General features: G+C 59.0%; 1 protein-coding gene across 1 annotated transcript; it reads right to left on the bottom strand.

Annotated features, from left to right (window-relative positions):
• Nucleotides 1-6,446: 6,446 nt before the first annotated feature.
• Nucleotides 6,447-20,784, bottom strand: RTN4RL2 (reticulon 4 receptor like 2). Its single transcript, XM_045062710.1, has 3 exons — nucleotides 20,379-20,784; nucleotides 14,309-14,790; nucleotides 6,447-7,785 (listed from the first exon to the last, which is right to left on the bottom strand). The coding sequence occupies exons 1-3, from the start codon at nucleotides 20,407-20,409 to the stop codon at nucleotides 7,036-7,038; spliced, it is 1,263 nt and encodes a 420-aa protein (XP_044918645.1). The 5' UTR covers nucleotides 20,410-20,784; the 3' UTR covers nucleotides 6,447-7,035.
• Nucleotides 20,785-21,667: the final 883 nt, after the last annotated feature.

Below are 21,667 nucleotides of genomic sequence, written 5' to 3'. Positions count from 1 at the left end.
TTTATTTATTTATTTGTCAGAGAGAGAGGTAGAGTGAGTGCAAGCACAAGCAGACAGAGTGGCAGGCAGAGTCAGAGGGAGAAGCAGGCTCCCTGCTGAGCAAGGAGCCCGATGTGGGACTCGATCCCAGGACGCTGGGATCATGACCTGAGCCAAAGGCAGCCGCTTAACCAACTGAGCCACCCAGGCGTCCCAATATTCATACTTATTTTTAACATTGAAGTGAGGTTTTAAAATTACATAGGTAAAGACACCATGTTTGAGAACAAGGGGCCCGCCAAGAAAATATACCTTATTTATCACAGGTCTACACTTCTTCATGTCTCTGGGACAGAAGCCTTTGAGGCCAGAGAGTAAGTCACAGAATGAAGGGATGGGCCAGGAGGGCCTGTGCCCCACAGGTATCTCATCTCATCGTAAAGATGGCCCAAGAGGTTGGTATCTTCACAATGGTTTGTAGGTTGAGGAAAGCCCAGACAGGTTAAGGCACAAGGCCAGCCGGTAGGTGGTAGAGCTGAGCTTGGCATCAGGGCGTCCGAATGTTGAGTCCTGACCACAGGCCTACCAGGGGCAGTCATGGCCAGAAAGATCCCAAGCTTCTCAGGTGAGCTCAGCTGTCCTCTCAGGGCTGAGAGCGACCTCAAAGACCCTCTTCACAACCCCTTTCCCTGGAGGAAAAAAAACAAAAACAAAAAACAAAGACAACTTTGGAGAACCCTCAAATGTCAGTGCTGAAGACAAAATTACAGATAAAACTGTCCCTTTGTCTTAAAGTCTCTTTAGAAATTAATGAAACAGATTGATCCACCCATTTCACAAATGAAACATGTCCAGAGAGGTCTGGAGACTGGACAAGGTCCCACAGCAGACCCAGGCCTGCTCTGAGCCCAGAGTGCTGGCTTTCAACACCGTTCCCGTTTTGCGAAATACTAAACCAGAATTGGACAGCGCCTACTAAGGAGTTGGGTGGGTTCCCGGAGGGCCAGCCTGGGTCTTGACCCTCCGAGTAATCTGGCGGGGGAGTTTGATCTCGAGGGAAGGATCCCACCAGAACAGGTTGCTGGGTGTATCCAGCAGGCGGCGCTGCGGGGCTGCGTCTGGGACGAGATGGGATGGGCTGGGGGTGGGGGGGTAGGTGGGGGGGAGGGGGGCGGAGAACCAAAAGGGAATCCTCCCCCCAACGCACCCCTCCACACACAGCCTCCCCGCTACCCGGTCCTACCTGGGCCTCGACCCCCAGACTCCCACCCTGGCTTGTGCTGCCCTCCTTGGACGGCTCACGCCTTCCCGACCCCCACACTTAAAAGCGTCATCTGCACCCCCACCGGCCCTCAGACCGAGGGAGGGGGCCCTGGACGGTGGCCCCTTGCTCAGCTGGGGCTTCGGACCGGGTGGGAGTTGCCTCCAGAAATCTCGGCCTCCCGGGGGAGGGGTGGAGAGCTTGGGGAGGGGGCTGGGCAGGGGCGGAAGCGAGCTAGAGCCGTGTTTGCCGCGGCGCTGCCGAGCGGAACAGATGGCTGGGGAGGGGAGAGGGTACGTGGCGGGGGGGAGGAGGGGTGCGGGGGCCGGAGGATGAGGAACGAGGAATTTCGACGCCCCGAGTCTCCCAGGAGAAGCCCCCCTCCCCATCTCTTTCCTGCAAGAGTGGGGGCCAGCGTCGGCCTTTCTCCCGGAGAGCCCGGCCTCTGGCCTGCCGCGGCCCCCGCTGCGCAGCCGGCCGCCCCAGGGCGCGCCCCTCGCCCCTAGGTCGCCCCCCTGCGCCGGCGGGGCGGGCTGGGTCAAGGCCGCCGCGAGCCGCCCGGGGCGCTAGGGTTAATGGGGCTGCACCCCGAGGGGCGAGGGGGCGGCGGGAAGCCGGCTCCCGAGCTGGGAGCGAGTTCAGGGATCGTAAATAGCTGAGGGAAAACGTGTTAATTGGAACTTTATGCAAATGAGCTGGGACTGGGGGGTGGGGGGTGGAGGGAGGGAGAAGGTCACGCGGGTGCGGGACCCGAGCCCAGTTCCGAGGGCAGGGGAGGCGGGCTCCGGCCTGGGAGGGATAGGTGAGTGGTCCTGACGTCTGGGCGTTGGCCTCCGGGGAGGGCCGCGGGTCCCCGCAGGGGCGGCTTCCTCCCTGACCCCCTGCCCCAGAAACCGAGAGGACGCCTCCAGCGTGTCCGCATCCCGCGTCCAGAAGTTCGGGGTCTCAGATCGCCGCGAGGGTGGGGGACACATTGTAAGCGTCTGTTTCCGCTAGTGGCTGCTAACCTGGGGTCTCACTTCTGCTGTGTCCGCATCCCCATGGTCTCCGCGTCCTCCCTCTGCCTCCTCCCTCCTTTATCCCCCGGCATCACCCTCTTGGCGCTGGAGTGTCGCCTGTTACTTTCACCAAGAGTCCCTGCCTTGCGGGTGGGGGTGAATCTAACTTTTCTTCCTTTGCTTTCTCTACTCTGCCCCCCTTCCCTGACCACCCCATCTTTGAGATGTTTCTCAGCTTTTAAAGTGTTCAGTAACCAACCCCCACTTGTTAAAATGAAGCTCCAGGGTCCTTCCGTGATCTGATTCAGCAGGGCTAAGGGGCTCAGGAATCTGCATTTTAGCAACTTCCCACCTAAATCAGATGTAAAAGACCCTCCTTTAAAAAAAATATATATATACACACACACACACACACACACACATACAGGCAGGGAATTGGTGGGCAGGAAAGAGTGGGCAAACTTTCTTCCAAGGCTCACCCTTCCCCCTGCCAACCCTGCCTCCGTGCTTCTGACCTCACCTCTGCTCAGAATGGCCATCCAGGCTTCTGGCACGGTTGCACCAGGCGTGGAGAAGGTGCCAGGAAGGAGAAAAGGAAGGAAGGAGAAAGGGAAAAAAAGAAAGAAATGAGTCTGCACCTAGCTCTATTCTCTCTGAGTAGGGTCTTCCCCCTCCCGTCTGCTGCCTGCTTCCCTCCCCTTCACCTCAGCTGGACCATCTTCCTCTCTTACTCCACCTGCCTGACCTCAGCTTCTCGATTCCTTGCCCCCTCTTCAGCTGAAGTTTTTAGAAAGGCTAAAGGATCTTAGGGGGCAGTGGGCAGAACCAACCAAAGCTCCCGCCTCCAAAGGAAAGGGGCGAGAGGCAACTGGGGGTTGGAAGGAAGGAGCGGAGGGAAGCTGGACTTGAGGGAAGGTAATAACAGCAAATACTAGGTCACCTTTCCACGGGGTCATTGTATTTACTCCCCACAGCAAGTTGATTTAAGCAGGTGCTATTGTCCTCAGGTCACAAATGAAAAAAAACAAAAAACAAAAAAACAAACCCACAACAGACAATCAGAGAGGTTAAGTAACTTGCTGAAGGTCACACAGTAAGTAGAAGAATAACTAGGTCATTCACCTTCCACTTCCCCAAAATAATTTCTCCAGAGGCCACTGGTCGCTGTCCCAGGCCTGTCCTCCCTGCCCCACCCCCAGGGGCAATGGAGATGGGGAAGCGCACGGCGTACAGAAATGAAAGGAGATGCTCAGGTTTCGGGACATCTGACAGGTCTGGCTGGAAGCATTAAAAATTCATGTAGAAACCTGACCCCAGCCGGACCTTGGGTCTGCCACCTGGACTGTCCCTGACCTTGTGGCCTCTCAGAGCCTGGTGGGCGAATGTCCCTTCAGCAGTGTCCCGGAAGCCCCGTGTCTTTGTATCTCAAAGGAGGGGGGTTCTCTTAGGGATTAGGGGTCTGAAGTCGGGTGCTAGCAGTTCTGAAAGCAGGGCTGAGAGGCCTCCCCGCCACTCTGAGGGTAAGAACCTTAGAGGCTTAAGGGCTTATAAACCCGGTCATCTGGCGTCCTTCTCCGGTTCCGCTCCCCAGGCGGTTGGACGGATGCTCACGCTCAGTTTACTTTGACTGAAGCCTGGCTGTGATTCCCAAGGTGGCCAGTGGGGGGCAGCCATCTGCCTGTAGGTAGCCTGAGCCGGAGCCTTTACCGCTGCTTTGAAGGACAGTCAAAGAACCCCCACTGATAAGGTCAGAGAGGGGCAGACTGGGCCTTGGCGGAAGGGGTCTGGAGTCTGTCATCCGAGGAGGGGGGAGAGGCTTCCTCGTTTGGGGGAGATCGAGGAACTTTAAGGAGATTTCAAAGTAGGTTTGTGGGTTGCGAGTGCAGGATAACTGACGGCCAGCACGATACAATCATTCTAGCCCCAGTGAAGATTTGGGGCGAAGCCATGAGAGAAAAGGCGAGAAAGGCATGTGGTAACCAACTCTGAGGGATCTTTGATGGTCGGCTAAGGCATTTATTTCATCTTTAACCTGTAGGCAGTAAGGAGGTATTGTAGGTTTCCAAGTGACAGAAAAACACAAGGCAAATTTTCCTCGGTTGAATCTGGCCACCACCGGCAGCGGGTGGGAGGGAGAGAGACTGAAGGTAGGAAAACCAGGGAGCGGGGTACTGCTATTTTCTTCCCTATTCTAGGCATGAGGTAATGAGGAGATGGAGCAGGGAGATGGTGGAGGGAATGAAAAGGGAGGGATGGGTCTGGCCAGGAGGGGACTGGGTAACCAGGCAGACAGATGATAGAGAGGAGTTAAGCACAGGGAGCCTGGGGGTCTGGCAGACAATGCAGGATGTGGGTCCTCTCTCAGAATGTGACAGGTGAATGAGCCTTGTTTTGTTCAAGGGCGGGGGCCCCTCCCCTCTCTGGGCCTCAGTTTCCCCATCAGAATACTGGTGATTGCGCAGGATGGCCTTGAAAGCCCCTCCTGTGTCAGGGTGTGCAGCTCAGGGCTGTAAACCTGAGTTGTCCCCAAGACGCTGGGGGATGTGTGTGCTCAAGATATCTGGAGGTGGTCTCTGGGCAGGGTCCTGCTTCGGGGGTTGTGTGGCTATGCGTGCGTGCATTTGGGGGTACATCTGCCTGTTTGTGGGACCCGTGGGTGTCAGCTGGCCTGCACGTGCTCCATAGCTCTGCACTGTGCAAGTGTGTGTGAGAGAGCGTGTGAGCGTGGGTGTGCACGTGATGGGCGTCCGTGGGTCTGTCTGGGCTGGTGGTGGTGGAAGTGGGGGTGGTGGAAAGAGGCACTGCTGTAGGCTTCTTCCTGAGGCTCACACACTCCTCTTGCTTTCGCTGTTCTGAAATAGCATCTGGACCAAAGGCCCATGAATATTTCACAACGATAATTCTGTGACCTGGACAGCCTGCTTCTGATTTCCCAGCATCCTCCCTCCCCTGCCCAGTCCCCAGCAGCTCCTCCTCCAGCAGAGCTCTTGCCCCCCTAACGCGCTGGCTAGCTTCCTCAAAGCCAGCCTGACACGGGCTCCTGTGAGGCCCCAGCTCCCCCCGTTCCTGGTTAGCTAGCTGTTTTCATTGTTCTCCCACTCACCCCTTAGTCTTGTCCAAGGTCCCCCTGCCTCAGGCCTTCCTGTTTCTCTCCTTGCCATCCTTCTGACTTGCCTGGCCAGAGTCACAGGATCTCAGCATTCCTGCTCTCTGAGCCCTGGCATCCCGCTCCCTCTCTTTCCATTCCCACCCCCCCTGAGTCTTAATCCTAAATGTAAACCATCAAACTTCTCCCCAGTTGCTCTGATGAGGCTCACCCCTAACCTCTCTCTCAAGTTCTACTTTAGTCCGGCTCTTTCCTTCCCCAGGCCTCCTTAGCCCGACCTCTATCCCTCCCTTTCACATACTGGAAAGATGAAGCTTCAGATCCTACTTCAAGCCAGCAGGGTACCCCAACTTGGGATTCTTGTCCCTCTGGTCACCTGAGGACCTTGGTCTCTCCTCTAACCTGCTTGCAGAGCTGCTTCTCTAACCTGGTCCATTCCACCTCACAGGAGCCAAGGAAAAGAGATCACTGATCTATAGGGTTGTTGTGTACTCTGTTGTGTACTGTGCAGATTGTACACTGCATAAAGGCACACAGCCAAGAGGGCAAGTGTTTGTTGTGGTGTGGGGCTGGGTTGCCCTGAGGATGAGGTGCCTTTTTCAGATTTGTCCAAAGCCATGTTTGGGTTGGCTGTGCCCCTGGATGTCGGTTATTTCTCCTTGAAGGGTAAGATGGAAAATGCTCTTCCTTCCGGAAGGAACAGGGCCTGGGAGGGAGCCATTAACCAGGCCTTCTCCAGCCTCAGCTCCTCAGGTGCCAGGAAACTCAGGGTGGTCTGTAGCTGCTTCTCCCCGACCAATGGGAAGCGAGGTGGTATCAGCACCCACTCTTGGCTGTCAGAATTCACCTGGCCTACTTGGGACTCCAGGGTCACTCCTCTTCCTCAGTCTTCAGCTTCTCATCGTGGGGGAGCAGCACTCCAGGCAACAAGAAGCACTTTGGTTGCCTGGGAGGTATCCTCTTTCTCTAACCCTCTTGTCCCTGAGCCTGCTAGTTCTCATGGCTCTGATGGTTCTAAGCCCTCCTCCCACCTTTGGGGTCCTGAGCCAACAAATCTTACAGAAGAAGATAAAATAATAGAATTTTTTAATAAATTTTTTTTTTTTTTCCCAAACAACTTCTGTTGATCTTCACCACACAGGGGCCACCGTGGAGAGGAAAGTTCCCTCCAGGCACCCTAAAAAGTGTCCCGGGTAGACTTAGGAGAAAAGTATTCCTCCAGTGTCGGGAGGTTGAGGGAGGCTAGGAGAAGCGGGGGCCTAGGGTTAGCCTGGCCCCAACTGAGGCATCCCTCCAAAGGGCTCCTAGGCGGGGCTCCCTTCCCGGGAGCTTCCAAAGGCTCTGCTGGTGGGCGATGCTCTGCAGACAAAGCCCCTCGGTGGGCGCTGGGAGAAGGGGTCGGCGGCTGCCTGGGGTGCCCCACCCCAGCCTTGGGGTGGCAAAGAGTTAATGGCCGGAGTTGGGGAGAACAGGGCTGAGCCACCGGGCGCAACCCAGTCCTGAGCCTGCAGCCCCGGAGGCAGGGAGAAGCGGCCGGTCCGTCCCTCGGGAGGGGAGAGGAAGGCTGCAGAGGCCCGGGGTGGGTGGGTGGGTGGGGGGTTGGAGAGCGGGGGCGGGCCGGGGGCGGGCCGAGCCGCCGCTGGGGGTGGGTGGAGGGGGACACACAGGCCTCTTCCGTCTCAGCACCGCAGTCAGAGGTGGTGGGGCGCCAGGAGCAGGAGGCAAAGCAGAGGGGTGGGCAGCCCGGCCGAGAGCGCGGGGCCGCGGGAGTCCGGGGGCGCCTGGCAGGCCGCGCCCGGGCACGTCTGCTCCCCCCGCTGGTCCTCGCCTCCGTAGCCCCCCCAGTAGTCGTCCTCCGTGGGCGCGTCCCCGCCCTGGCGCCCCCGCGGGTCTTCGGCGGGCAGGTCTCGGTAGAGGGTGGAGGGGTCGGCGGGCGGCGCCCCTGCCTCGGCCACGCCGTACAGGTGGTTGGACGAGCTGTTGCCGCGCGCGCGGCTGCCGGGCCGCGTGGGCGCCGCGGGCGGGCACGCCTGGAAGTCGGCCTCGCGGAGGGTGCGCAGGTCGCGGCCCTGGCGCTCCGGGGGGGTGGCGCAGGTCACGTCGGAGCTGGACACGCGCGCGCGCTGGAACCAGGCCCAGAGCGGCCGCGCGCGGCAGTCGCACGCCCAGGGGTTGGCGTTGAGCCGCAGGAACTCGAGCGACGGCAGGTCGGCCAGCGCCTCGCCGGGCAGCGAAGCCAGGCTGTTGTTGAACAGGTAGAGGATGGTGAGGCGGCTGAGGCCGCGGAAGGCCGCGCGGTGCACGCCCTGCAGCCGGTTCCCGTGCAGCAGCAGCCGGTCCAGGCTGCCCAGGCCGCGGAACACGTGCTCCGTGAGCAGCCGCAGGCGGTTCCCGTGGAGGAAGAGATGGCTCAGGTTGGCCAGGTCCGCGAACAGGTCATCCTGGGGTGGGGGTTGGGGAGAGAAGAAGAGAGTGGTCCTTAGAGGCACGTGGGGAGGAAGGGAAAGAGGGAGAGCATCGTGGTGGAACGCAAAGGGTTCGACTTTTTGATTCGGACGGTTCTGGGTTCGAATCCTGCCTCCCCTAACCTGTTGAGAAGTTAATGTGGGGGAAACAAGGTAGTTGAGGCCAGTAGTTCTTAAACGTTAGTGCTTTGAATGCCCTGCAGAGCCCGGCGTGCTGTGCACAGCCCCTCAACTCCGAGTTTCTGATCGAGCAGGTCTGCGGTGTAGCCACACAATCTGTTCCCAGGCGGTGCTGATGCTGTTCCTTAGGGGGCCACACCTGGAGAATGAGAACCCCCGGCTTGCTTATGCCCAGACTTCCTGACTTCGAATCCTGGATCTCTCCGTCCAGACTGTGCCACTCTGGGCAAGTCTCCGTATCTCTGACTCAGTCTCTTCACCTGTAAGGTGGGCAGATTAAATGAAGCAACATGTATTAGGTGACTGAGAACAAGATTTCCATGAGATAGGCATTAGTGGGTTGGCGGCTGTTGTTAACTTGGCCAAGCCAGTAATCTCTCTAAGCCGGTTTCCTCATCTATAAAATGGGAATGAGTGTACGTCCTCCTGCGTTGGTGCTGAGGATTAAGGGAGACAATCCACACAAAAAGCAGATGGGTGAGGCGCTGGGCACAGTGCCTGGCACATTGGGATTCGGTCCAGTGAAGCCCACAGGCTCAGTAGTGAGAGCCCGGGGCTTCCGATCCAGCGTGCCCTCCTCCTGGCTGCAGAGGGCCGAGGGAGGGATCCGTGGGATCATGCTGGAAGGATACAGCCTGGGTGGGCACAGAGACCACCATCAATAAAAAGCGGTTATGGTGACGGTAGGGTCTTGGTTACAGTTAGGTCCAATCCTGTTCCTCTAACAGAGGAGTTTCCTGGGGCTCAAAAGTTCTGCTGTTCTACTTCCACAGTCTATTAAAGGGACCAGGTGTCAGCGACACCCACCAGAGGGAGGGGGGAGGGGAAAGAAGCCTGCTGTTTGATGCCCTCCATCACTGGCCCCCTTCAAGGGCTGTCCCACCTGCCTGCCGGGGGTTGGGGCGTCCCAGAATCAGGCCTTGTTAGTGTTGGACGGATCCTGGACGGTGATCCAGAATGAATGGGGGTGTGGGAACAGGTGTAGGTATGCTTCCTGGGGGCAGGGAGCTGGATTCTGTCCCTTAACCAGCTCACCAGCTTGGTGGTGGTCAGCCTGACTCGAATAGTGCTTCCGGGTCCACTGGTCCAGCCGCTTTTTATAGAGGAGAGCACTGAGACCCAGAGAGACCAAGGGCTTGCCAGAAAGGGGCCCAGAGCCCCCGTACCGAGGTCCTCCCCTCTGTGGAAGATACCCCTGTGGTGAGCAAGCCCAGAAGGCCTGGTTCTTAGGGATGAGAGCATCTCGGCACTGAAGCCTGCACACCCCTGGGTGCTGTTTCCCACCCTTTCCTGGCTGGGGGATGATCCCGCCCTTCCCACCTAGGAGCCCGGAGGCAGGCTTGCAGGTGGGGGGAGGGCGTTGACTCCCAGCCCACACCCACAGCCTCCACCTTCCTGTGCTCCTGCTTTTCTCGCCCCCTCCCGTCTGCCTTCCGCCCTCTCCGCTGCAGGAACTGAGCCTGCCAAGAACCCTCCTCTTGGCCACATTGAGATCCGTCCCCTCAACCCTCTCGACTGTCTCTGACACCAGCGTTCTCTGCCCCCTGCTGCCCCCACCCTGTGTCCGGCGCAGTGGTTCTCTCCACGCCTGTGGCCTCAGCCTGTCCCAGCTTGTCCTTCTCTTCCTGGCCCCCAGGGAGTACGCTCTGAAACCCTTCCACTCAGACACCTTGTTAGGGTTTTCCTTTTTTATGGAGTGTCAGCCAAGGTAGGACACCCAGAGATACCCGGTCAGGATCAACAAGGGGTGGTGGGGGGGGGGGGGTAGAAGCAGAGGTCACCAGCACTCTTGGGACTTCCTGAGGTCAGGAAGGGAAGACCGAAGACCAGACACCCCAGAAATTCAGACGCCTTTGATCCACAGCCCCAATTTGATGGTGACAGAATCCCTTGATCTCAACTCTTCTTCTTCCCCCTCTTCCCTCTTGCGAATGTCCTGGCCCTCCCCCTCGCTGAGCCTCCATCGGGGTCCTTACCCCTCCCTTCGTCCCGGTGGTTGCCAGATGCCGGGTCACTTCCTGGGCTGCAGCTCTCAAATGCGGGCCTTCCTCTCTCCCCATTAAAACATTCTCTGTGCATTAATAAGCTCTTGACTGTCACAGCCCTCACCCTCCCCACCCTGTGCCCCCCCCCCCCCCCCCCCCCCCCCCCCCCCCCCTGCCCTGGGCTGAGAGCGGCTGCTAAAGTCATCCACTTCCATTTCGAAAACCACATTTCCCTCACTTCCCTGCAGGTCGGTTCACAGCTCTCTGCATCCACTTGGAATCTCAACGCCGGATCCCTGCCCTCCCCGACACCTCCCCTCCAGGCCCCAGAGCATCCAGCATCCTGCTCTTCACCTTGCCTCCTTCGACCCTCCCGGCTCCAGTCTCTGGCACCCAGCTGCTGGGCTGTGTGACCTTGGGCAGCTCCACAACCTCTCTGAGCCTCAGGTCTCTTCATCTATGAAGCAAGGGACTTGAGAGCGTTGATCATTAAGATCTAGCCTCATCTGATATTTATGAGTAAGTGAGTCCTGGAGTGTATCTCATTCATTCAGCAAAGCCGTATTGAGTGTCTGCTCCGTGCCAGGCACCCCCACTCACAGGGCTCACCAATCTCTGCCAGGTGTCACCGTCATCGTCGGCGTCAGAGCCGGCGCTGGGTGCCAAGCTCTGTGCTGCCCAGACCCCACATAGTAATTGAATCATCCCAGCCCCACGAGGCTGATAATATTATTGTGTCCCTTCCGGAGAACAGGAGATGAAGGACCCCAGAAGGCAAATGACTTGCCCAGGGTCCAACAGCTCCATGTGCTGGAATGCGGGCGCGAACTCCGGAGTCAGCCAGACCCAGGCCGGTTCTAGGCTGCGCTCCTAAATGTCCGGGTGACCTCACACCGGTTGCCTGGACCTCACCGAGGCTCAGTGTCCTCGGCGGTGGAGGAAATGATGCTTGCTCTGAACCACACACATCGCTGAGCCCTTTTCAGGCAGCATCGACTTTAACCCTCACAACGCGCCTCTGAAGTGCAGGTCGTTTTCTCCGCTTTATGGATGGGTCCGTGGAGGCTCAGAGAGGCGAAGGAACGCCCGGAGCCACAGGGCAAGCCAGAGGTGGGCCTGGGATTCACACCCAGCTCTGCCTGCCTGCGAAGACAGCCCTTATGCACCATACGGGCTGTCATGAGTGAAGGAGAGAACTGTGTCTCTGTCACCTGGTTCTAGTCATAGGAAATAAGCTCTAGGAGGGCAGAGACGCTGCTCCTGCTCACTCTTGAAGCCCTGGCACCCAGAACGCCACCTGGCATGGAGACTGCGCTCTGGCGCTCCATACGCTGATGAAGGAACGCCCCCTGGTACGGCGCCTGGTCTACCACAGACAGTTCATGAGAAACTCCGCCCTACCCCACCTCCACCTTCCTGTTTCTGAAAAGCTGTGGCGCCTCGCCCCCTCCAAAGCTCCCCTCTCTGGGCTCCCCTCACCTGCCGGTACCATCTCCCGGCCTGGTTCTTTCCCTAGGCAGTCTCCTGGCAGAGGCAGCTCTTTCTCCTCCCGGCAGGGGCTGGTGCAGAGATGCTCCCTTCCCCTGAGGCCCTGAGGGCCCCTCCCACCCCCACCCACCATTCACACCACGGGGTGCAAGACAGCACTTCCCCTTTCAGAAGGACCCCCCCGCCCTCCCGTGCCCACCCAAGGTCTCCGTGGCCCAGACCCTGCTTGAGCCCAGGCCTGAGAGACGGAAGGTCCGGTCGTCCTGACCGATTTATTCTGCACTGACCTACGTGCTTTATAGACACAAACTCATTGGCTTTTCGTAGCCATTCCTTGTGGAAGATCTTGTTTTTATCTTTCCCATTTTAAAGATAAGGAAACTGGGGTTCAGAATGGGGAGGCAACTTGCCTCAAGTTAAGTGAGTCGAAAAACAGCGGAGCAGGGATTCAAACTCAGGCACTCTGGCCCCAGATCCATCCTCCTGAACAACTAATGTGTGTTGGTAAAGAGGTCAGAGTGTCAGTAGGAGTTACTGTCCAGCTACGAGCAGGAATAGGACCCTGATAGCCACCCGTGTGCAGGGGTCTCTGGGCTAAATTTTCAGCCTCACAGAGCGTCTTAGGTAAATGTCAGGTACTACCTTGGTCACCATTTTACAGACGAGGACATGAAGATGGAGAGGTCGAGTGATTTGTCCGAACACATACAGCAGCCAGGGTTTGAACCTCGGTTGGGCAGGCTCCAAAGCGTGTCCTTTCAGAGCTCAGCCCACACCGCCGCTGTCCTTCCTGCCCTGCTGGACGGAGCCTGGGGGAGGGGTCTGAGGGACGGACATTCCTAAAATGTCATCAGACGCCAGAGGCTGCAGCACCATGGGCACTAATGGGTTGTGTGGCCCCAGGAACTTCCTTCCATTCTGTGTCCCTGCTGCCCCTAACGGTCCCCTACAACCAGGCGGTTTTCGCCATGAGACGCGAAACCCCCAGTCACACGGACAGTGGTTTAAGAGAACTGATGCGTCGAGGCCTGCTGTCTACAAAATCTTTGGGGCCCCGGGCCGCCGCATCCTTGCTTCCTTGTCTGTAAGGAGACAACCTCCAACAGGGAGGAAGACGTGAGATGAGGGGGCTGCATATACTTTGTAAACGCTGAGGTGCGAGGCAAATTTAGGAAAAGGAAAGGGAGGGAGTATTCTGGGACCCGCTCGTGGCCTCAGTATCCTCCATGAAGATGACCCAAATCTCCAGGATCGGGTCCAAGACGGGCTGTTTCACCAAGGCCAATGTTAAATGAGGCTTGTTTCTCTTTTTAAAATAGTATTTTAACAAGCATTTACATAGTGCTTACCGCATGCCAAGCACTATTCTAAGTGCTTTACAAATTATTCATGCACTGAATGCTTATAAAACCCCTAGGAGATGGGGGGCTGTCGCTGCCCCTGTTTTACAGATGGGAAGACTGTGGCTCAGGAAGGTTGAAATTTGCCACGTGCTTGTAAATGATACCAGAGTCGATGCCTGTATAGTCCTTAGCACAGGGCCAGACACACAGTGTGCCTCCTAAGTAGTAGTGGTTGCTACGATAACCATTGTTTAGGCAGTAATCGTGGCCACGGCAGACTCCTCCAGCGGGGTCTGCATTTTTCTTCTTGTCTCCCCCCCCCCCCCAGAATGTTATCTCGGAAGGCAAGGAGCTTTGTCTGTTTAGCTCCCTGCTGTCTCCCTAGTGCCTCGCGCGTAGTGGGTACTTCAAACACTGGTCAGGCTACTACTGCCCGCGTCATCAGCACTGACCTGATGTGCACATCAGCATATTGGTGAAACCAGGCAGGCTCCAGACCCAGGGTGGGGAGGAGCAAGGGCCTTCCAGGCTTACGGGGCAGGGGGACGGGAAGAATTTAGAGGTCCTTGCCCCCTTCCAGACAGAGGCTGGGTAGCCCAGGGAGGAATTTCTTCCAGAGTGGTTTGGAGGGTGTGTGATTGCTTCCTGGGTAAATAGAACAGGAGGATCTGGCTGTCAAACAGTCAGCATAACAACAACAATAAACAATATTTAGATCAATGACAATAACAATAAATAGCAATTACTGTTATTCCTTCCGTTTCCAGAGCATCCATTTTCCAGCTACTTAACCGCTCTTCACCCTTTTCTTTTCCTTCTTCCCTTGCGCAGGGACGCCAGGTTTGGGGGAATCTGGAAGATTAGGACTCCCCCCTTGTCCCAATACCCAGTGAGCTGGAGAGAGGTGGAACCTTCCGTGGGGCATAATTACAAGGGCTCTGCCCTCTTGCTCCTCCTCCCCGTGACGTGATGTGGGAGGGCGTAGGGGTGGGTGAGAAAGGCAGCCTCCAAGGCCTCCAGGCTGGGTGCCTGGGGAAAGGCAGAGTCCCCCGAAGGCAAAGGAGGGACAGAGATGCGTACATACACCCAGACAGACATGGGGGAGTGTGCAGAGTGGGCGTGTGAAGGGAGACAGACAGAAGAGGCAGAAGAAGACAGATGGGGGAGGCAAGTCAGTGAGAGAGGCAGAGAGGGACAGAAAGGGATAGACAGACAGACGGACGGGCAGAGGGAGACAGATGGGGGGTTGGAGAGTTAGGGAGAGAGGCAGCGAGGGACCCAAACAGGCATAGACTGGAAGATATAAGGAGATATAAGATATAAGATATAAGGAGAGAAAATAAAAGCCCCTAGTGAGAGTGAGAGGAACAGAAACTCAGGAAAGGGGCGGGGAACTGGAGAAGCTTTGGCAGAAAGGGGGTCCCCCTGCGCCCTGGGGCAGAGGAGCCCAGGGTCCGGGGGAGGGCAGGGCGGCCCCAGCAGACATGCCCGGAGCCAGCTCACCTGGAGGTGGAGCAGGCTGTTCTCCTGGAGGTAGAGGTACTGCAGGCTGACCAGGCCGCGGAAGATGTTGCCGGGCAGGCTGCTGAGCTGGCAGCGGTACAGGTGCAGGGACTGCAGCCGCTCCAGGCCCTGGAAGGTGTCGGGCTCCAGAGAGCGCAGGTGCCGGTTGTCGCCGAGGTCCAGCTCCTCCAGGGCCTGCAGGTGGCGGAAGGTGCCCGGGTAGATGGTGGAGAGGTTGTTGGAGAAAAGCCACAGGGTGAGCAGGTTGGGCCCGAAGGTGCCGGGCCGCAGCGTACGGATGAGGTTGTTCTGCAGGAAGAGTCGCTGCGTGCTGGGCGGCAGGGACAGCGGCACAGAGGAGAAGTTGTTGGCCTGGCAGCTCACGGTGGGCGGGGACGAGTAGCAGGTGCAGAGCATGGGGCAGCTGGGGGCCGCTGGGGGCAGGGCCAGGAGCATCAGCAGGAGGCAGGCCGAGGCGGGACCTGTGGGAGAGGGAGGCCGGGTGGTTCTGGGCAACCCCTCCCTCAACGCCCCCCCCCGGCCCCCCGCGGCCAGGCCTGCCAGCCAGGGGCCTGCCCACACACCCCTAAGGGCAGCAGCGCTCCTGGGGGAGAGGGGTTCTGAGTGCAACCCTCAGGGACGCAAGAGGCCCTGACCCGTGGCTGAGTTTTGAGGCTCCTGGTCTATTAAAAAATAAAGAAATGCCAAGAGGACACTGTGGAAAGCAAGGTTTGCCCATGTAACTGCCAGGGCTCTCCGGCTCCGGACGGTCGGCCCCTGATGGTTCTTGCTTCTACCGGGCAGCCCTGTAAGATGTCTTATTTAGGATGTTTAGCAGCATCCCGATCCTCTGCCCACTAGGTGCGAGCGACACCTGCCCCCAGGTTATGATAACCTAAATGTCTCCAGACATTGCCAGATGTCCCCTGGGGGGCGAATCGCCCCCATTTGAGAACGGCTGGAACTAAATTGAGAATCTTCGTGAATCTAAGGCTTGTGAAAAATGGCCCTCAGGTTGCCCCGGTGTCCGGCCTTGCCGAAACCCCCCATGCCTGCAGCCTTGCCCCTCATCTTCCAGCGGCTTTCATCTTGGAAGAACCAGGGCCTGTCCAGGCTGGAAGGGCCCTGGGGGACCAGGGGTCAGTTCTAACTGGGCCAGCAGACACCTGCAACAGAATCAGGCAGGTGGTCCTGGGAAGCAGGCAGAATCAGAATTTCTGGGGTGACAGCCTGGGAATCTGCATTTCACACCACAGGCTCTCCTCATTCAAAGTCATCAAAGTCACTTAAAAATAATATGTTTTTCAAAGTAACTTTTGGATGATGGAAATAGTTCAGCTTCCTTATGATACAGATGGAGAAGCAGGCCCAGGGAGCCCCAAGAGCCTGGGGCTAAAGGGTTGTGGCTAGGCCCCTGTATCCCTGCGCTATGGTACGGGTGCAGGACCCCCCCAACCATCCCTGTCCCCGGCCTTCTGCAGCTGATGAGCTTCCGAGCTGGATCTAGCTTGCCCTCTGCCCTTTATCATGATTTCCAGATGAATCCTGGGATTTTCTCCTGGCAAATTTGCCTGGGGAAAGGGAAGCCGACACCCCATAAACCGGGCAGTGATTCCCTGGGCACACACTGATGAGAACCTTCTGCTTCAAGGAATGTGTTAGCCCCATGAGGGCAGGGGGAGGGGCGGGAGACAGGTCCTTGGACCCCGGACCCGAGATCCTGAGGCTCTGTGGGTTTCAGAGACTCCAGAGGAAGGACGGAGGGTCTGTGGCTCTGAGTGGTCCTTGCACTCCAGAGGTGGCTGTGTGTGAATGTGTGTGTGTGCTTATACACGAATGTATGATTGTAGGGACGGGTGTGAGTGCTGCTGAGCCGCTGGGTGCTCATGGCACCGCCGGTCTGAGTGTGGCATGGACAGCACAGATACCCTGCTGTGCCTTCTCCCTGGGTTGTTGGGGGGGACACCCCTTGCCTGGTGTGTGTGGTATTCCCACTCCTTGCTCTGGGCGCCGCCCCAGCTCTGACCGGGCCCCTCCTCGTGCCCTGCGGCGCGAGCGTGTGCCGGCTGTCCTCCGCGTGTGTGTGAGTGCGGCCCCGTGCGTGTGTAGGCTGGGTGTGATGTAATAACTCAGTGACACAGCGGCTGCTGTTCCGTTCCTTCACACCACCTCCGCATTTCTCGGCCCTTCTCACCCCTCCCCCGTGCGGCGTTTCACGATTACTTTCTCCTCCCGAGTTTTTCTCAGAGCCACGTGGGGTGGAGGGGCACGTCTCTCACCCCTTCCTCTGAACCAGGCAGAGGTGGGGAGCGGGAGTGCAGCAGGGAACCCTGGGTGGGTTTCGTGAGGCCTGAGGTTTGGGCCTTAGAACGGGAAATTTCAGAGCTGGAAAGGTCCTCCATGTGTTTCCAGTTCTTGTTCTATGCAAGGGACATGAGGCTCAGAGAGGGCAAGGAGCTTGCCCAAGGTCAAACAGCAAAGTGACTGATTGATTGGGCAAGGACCAGAAAGGATTCTCCTGATGCCTGGCCAGGACACTTCTCTGTAGCAGTCACCCTCTGAGCTTGCTTCTCTGAGGACTTGACACCAGAGGAAGTCAAATCCTTTTCTGATCCTTAATCCACAAAGCTCACGAGAGTGTGAGCTCTAAAGGCCAGCAGCCCTCCAGAGGATTACGGAGCTCTTTGCCCCAGCCTCTAGGGCTGACTGGTACCCCAGAAGGGACAGCGGGAAGGACGTGTGGTTCCGGAGCTCTCCAGATTCTGGGGCCACTCCCTGGCCCCCGGGTCCCTTCCAGCCTGGGGACCAAGCCTATGGGGGTTGACTTGCAACTCTTTGGCTCTCTGCTTGCCCACAGCAGCGGGCTCCTCTCCTCTTTCCCCACGCCCCCTCTGGCTGGTCCCCACATCTACGCCCACCGGGGCCCACTGCCCCACGTCCGAGATGGTGTTCCCTACAGGCTCTTTGAGGAGGGGCCCTGAGCAGGGGGCCCCTCCGTGACAGCTGCTGCGTAACAGTGACTCTGTTGCCATTTCTGGCCCTCTCTGCCGTGCAAAGCAGCTGTAACCCAAGGAGCCTCATCCATAATTCAGGCTGCGGCTCTCACTGGAGGCGAGGAGGAGGGGAAGATGGGGGGCTCTGGGTTTCTCTGCCCCCAGGCCTGGCTGGAGCGCTGCTGGGCAGAGGCAGTGGGGGCTGGTGAGCCATGCCACTCTCTCCCTCCTCCGCCCTTAGTCCCTGCCCGGCGTGTGCCCTTTTCCTTCTCCGCCCCCTGCTGCCCACGGCTCCTCACCATCACTCCTTCCCTCCAGGCCTTGTCTTTTCTGTCTCCCTGAGGACCACATGTCCACTCCCAGCCCCCATCTTGTGACTCCCTGGCAAAGACCAGGGCAAGATGCAAAGTGTTGGAGCCGGAAGGGTGGGGGGATACATCCATGGCCTTCAAGGGCAAACCCCCATCCTATTTCACAGGCAGAACCGCTAAGGGCTGGAGAGGGGAAGGGTCAGTTTCCAAGGAAGCAGCTCAGGCCTCCTGATCCGGATCTCTGACAGTCTGCCTTCAGCATCTTTCTCGAAGCCTTCATTTTGCTGCTTCCTCCTTCTACAGGCTGAGGAGAGCCCCTGTGACAGCCTCCCCCCAGCTCTTGGCTCACCCCATCCTCTCTCTTTCCTCCTCTTCCTTTTTTCTAAAGTCAGCAGGTGATGGCTAGAGCCGCAGGGGAGCGCAGAGCAAGCATGGGCCGAAGCCCTCTGTCGCGAAGCACCTACTGTGTGCCAGACTTTGTCTTACTCCACGGCCTTCCGCAGAGAGTATAACAGAGTGTAAGCCCATGGAGTAATATTATTGACTCCAATCTGCAGCCCAGGCGAGGGAAGCTCAAGCATAGAGATGCCTCAGGTCGTGCAGCTAGTATCCGGTGGCACCAGACCAGTCCATGTCAGAAGAGACTCTCTGACCTTTCTCTGGGAGACCTCACATCATCCACAGAAACCACACTGAGTGTGACAATCACTGCCCTTGAGGTAAAGGGAGACAGAAAGTGCACGCAGGTGCACGGGGCTGGGCCATCCATGAGGCTGTTGTGGAGATGGAGGAGCAAAGAAGGGACCCAGACTCTGGGCAACTTTTTTCTTCTGGGCTTCAGCTTGTGGCTGCTCTAAGGGACAGCCTGTTTGGGAGTCAAAAAGGAATGACCAGTGTCCAGGAGATGTGGCTAGGATTGACCTACGGACGGAGTGGAGAGAGGCCAGAATAAGGTATCGATCCCGGAAGGCTGAGGTGCCCAGAGCCAAAAAGTATCCATTCACCAAAGGACCATTGTCAAGGACTCTGGACAATCAGCCTGCAGTCCCAAGGCTCAGAAGCAAGGTTCTCACTCCAGGAGCCACCTTTTAGTCCACAGGCTCTGGTGAAAGAAGGAGCTTGGGGAGGAGGCAGGTGGACTCCGGGCGGAGGGCAGGTGCCAGGGTGCTGCTCTGCTGGGCCGAGGGGCCCCTGGGAAAGGTGCTCCCTGGAAGGGGAGTCAAGGGCCCTGGCTCTGAAGGAAGGACACGGGGTCCCAGATGAGCAGCAACAGCTCCACACCCAAAAGGCTGGGGAAGGGCTAGGGCCTGGCAGGCAGCTGCTGAGGGGGCAGGGGCTGAGGAGGTGGGAGCCTGGAGCAGAATGGAGGTGGTGGCGACACTGGTGACGCAGGGGCCTGGGGAAGCACTGGTGCGGTGACGGAGGTTTAGAGCTGCTGCAAACAGCTTCTCACTCTGCCAGAATGTAACACCCCAAAATAAGCAGCCACCGTGGTAGCGGTGGCAAGATCCGACGACGACGGGGCCCAGAGATATAAATGGCAGCATGCAGCCAGCCGGGGTGCCCAGCCTTGGAGGCTGCCAGCCCACTCGAATGTCCTCACCCTTTCCCCCCTCACAGCCGCCCCCAAGGCCCAGAGCTCAGAGCCCCCCAGGCTGGCCCAGCGACCGCTCCCTGAGAGAAGGGAGGTGACAAGCAGGCGCTTTGGGAATGGAGGGCTTCCCACGTGGAAGTGGTTACCAGAAGCCTCTTTGTCTCATCCCTGGGCAGCACCCCCCTGGTGCCTCTCTCTCCCATCTTGTCCTCTTCCTCCTCCTCCTCTTCCTTCCCAGCTCCCATCCTCATCCGCCCCAGCCTGTCTCCCCTCTGCGGTTCCCTGTCGCCAACCCTAGCGCTCATCCTTGACCCCCTTCCTGGCTCCTGACACCCCAGTTCTATCCGCCAGCCGCGTCCCTCTCTGGTTTTTAGGCTTCGTTCTTCCCACTGCCCTTTCCTCCCCAGTCCCCAGAGCCCCAGCCCTCCTCTATCCCATTACCCACCCTGCCTTCCGGATTCTGGGTTCCTCTCCCTCACCTTCTCTCCACCCCTCTGGGCATCTGGTCTGTCCTCACGGGCGTCCCGTTTCCCTCCATGCTTTTCCCCGTCTAACCTTCACTTTCTTCCTTCTCTGTCTTTCTCCTTCCTCTAGCCACTTTCTCCATCATCCACTGCTTCTTGCTCCCCACCCCTCTCTATGACCCCTTCCTCACCCCACCCCCAATCTCTGGTCCACACCCTAGTCTGTCACTCAGTCCATGGAACTATCCCCCTTTCTAGCGCCCTCCATCTGTCTTACTAGGCAGGGCCGTTTGGATTTCCCTCCGAGCCTCCTATCCTCTCAGCCAGCCCCCTACCAACACCCTCTGCCTTCCCAGGTGACTGGAAAGTGCTGAGGCACGGGGCACGAGGAGTTGCTGTGTCGGCGCTTCCCCAGCCGGCCAGAGTCCTCAGCGTCCCCCGGAGCAGGTGGAGCCCGGGCCGGGTCCGCCTGCTCCAGCGTCCCCCCCTCGGTCACGAGCTACCCGCACCTCCCAGCAGGCTCCGAGCCCGGTGCGCTCCTCCAGCCCGCATCCCTGGGCGCGGGGGCGGGGCCCCAGGCTAACCTCTCCCCCCTCCCCAGGCAACCCCCCACCCCCACAGCGGCCCCACCCTCGCGCCCTGGGGGAGGGGGCACCCGGCTCCCCTCCCCTGGTTGCCCTCCGCCCACCAGCGGGCTGGGGTCCCTACCTTGCAGCAGGCGCCCGAGCCCGGGCAGCATCTTGTCTCGACGCTCGGGGGAGGGGGCGGCGGGGGGAGGGCGCTCCCACTCGCTCCCTGAGCCCGCCGGACGGACGGCGGGGACTCCGCGGGTCTCCGGGAGGGCCCGGGAGTCCCCAGGCTGTGTGGCCGGGCCGCGGCGCTCTATCCTGCGCCCCCCGGGCTGCGGGCCTCGGGAGGAGCCATCGGCCCCGACGGGACGGGGCGGGGCGCGACGGGGCTGGGAGGGCTGGAGCTAGCCGTCGACGCCCGGTGCCGGCGCCCCCCCAGCAGTGCAGGCAGCGCGCGAGTCCGTCAGTCCGTCGGTCCGTGCGCCCCGGCTGCTCGCCGAGGGAGAGTGGGGACAGCGAGGATGCTCTTCCCAACCACCCCCACTCCTTCCCGCACTCGCTGGCTCCTCCCTCGCTTCCTAGCTAGCCGGCTTAACCCTCTCCTGGCCACTAGGAGGCGGGAGCGGCTCTCTAGCCCCCTCCATCCCGGCCCCCTCCCCTCCTTGGGGAACCCGGAGGACGTTGTTCGATCGCCTTCGCGGAGCCACGCTTCGAGAGAAATCCTCTCCTGGGGGCGGTGGGGGAGGCGGTGCAGTAGTGTGAGGGAGCTCCGCGGACTTGGCCAGTTCCCCCTCCCAACTTTCCTGGAGGAGATGGGCTCCCGGGTCACCTCCCCCTCCTGCCGCGTCCCCGGCGCCAATGTCCGGGCCTCCACCGTTTCTCTCCCCTAGATTCCACCTTTCCTTCCGTTCCCAGACCCCAAGCCCAGAGTGTGCGCGACTCTAAGAATAGAATATGCAAGAGTTTGCGTGTGCAAGGCTGAGTGCCTATGAGCGTGCACGCGCGCACAAGGACCCTTGTGCAGGTGTGACTCTAGAGTGCTTGCGCGCGACCTTTTAAATGGGCCCGCGGAAGGGGGGAGGGCACGCGAGTGTGGGAATGGGTAAGCCGCTGAGTGCCCACCAGCGTGCGCGTCTGCACGGGTGGGAACCGTGAGGTGTTCGAGAGTTTGGCGCGAGTGAATTTGGGATGGTGGCACGGGGATATGTGCCCGGGTGTGTGCGTGTGCCCCTTAACGCCCTGGTGAGCGGGTGCAAGTTTGGGTGTGAGCGCGAGTGTGTGCATTTTTATCTGTATGTGTGATGTGTCCTGAAGGGACTATCTCATCTCCCGCGTGGGGAGGAGACCGTTGATTTCACTCGAGCTTCTTCTTCCTCCAAAAGAGGGGTGCATTCTGATCTCGTCGGGGTCCCTCCTGCCTCTCGCGGC

Source organism: Mustela putorius, unplaced genomic scaffold (assembly GCF_011764305.1).
Source record: "Mustela putorius furo isolate JIRA1106 unplaced genomic scaffold, ASM1176430v1.1 tig00000127_pilon_pilon_pilon, whole genome shotgun sequence".
NCBI lineage: Eukaryota > Metazoa > Chordata > Mammalia > Carnivora > Mustelidae > Mustela > Mustela putorius.
Note: the sequence above shows the minus strand (reverse complement) of the source record. Positions and strands in the feature narration are given on the sequence as shown.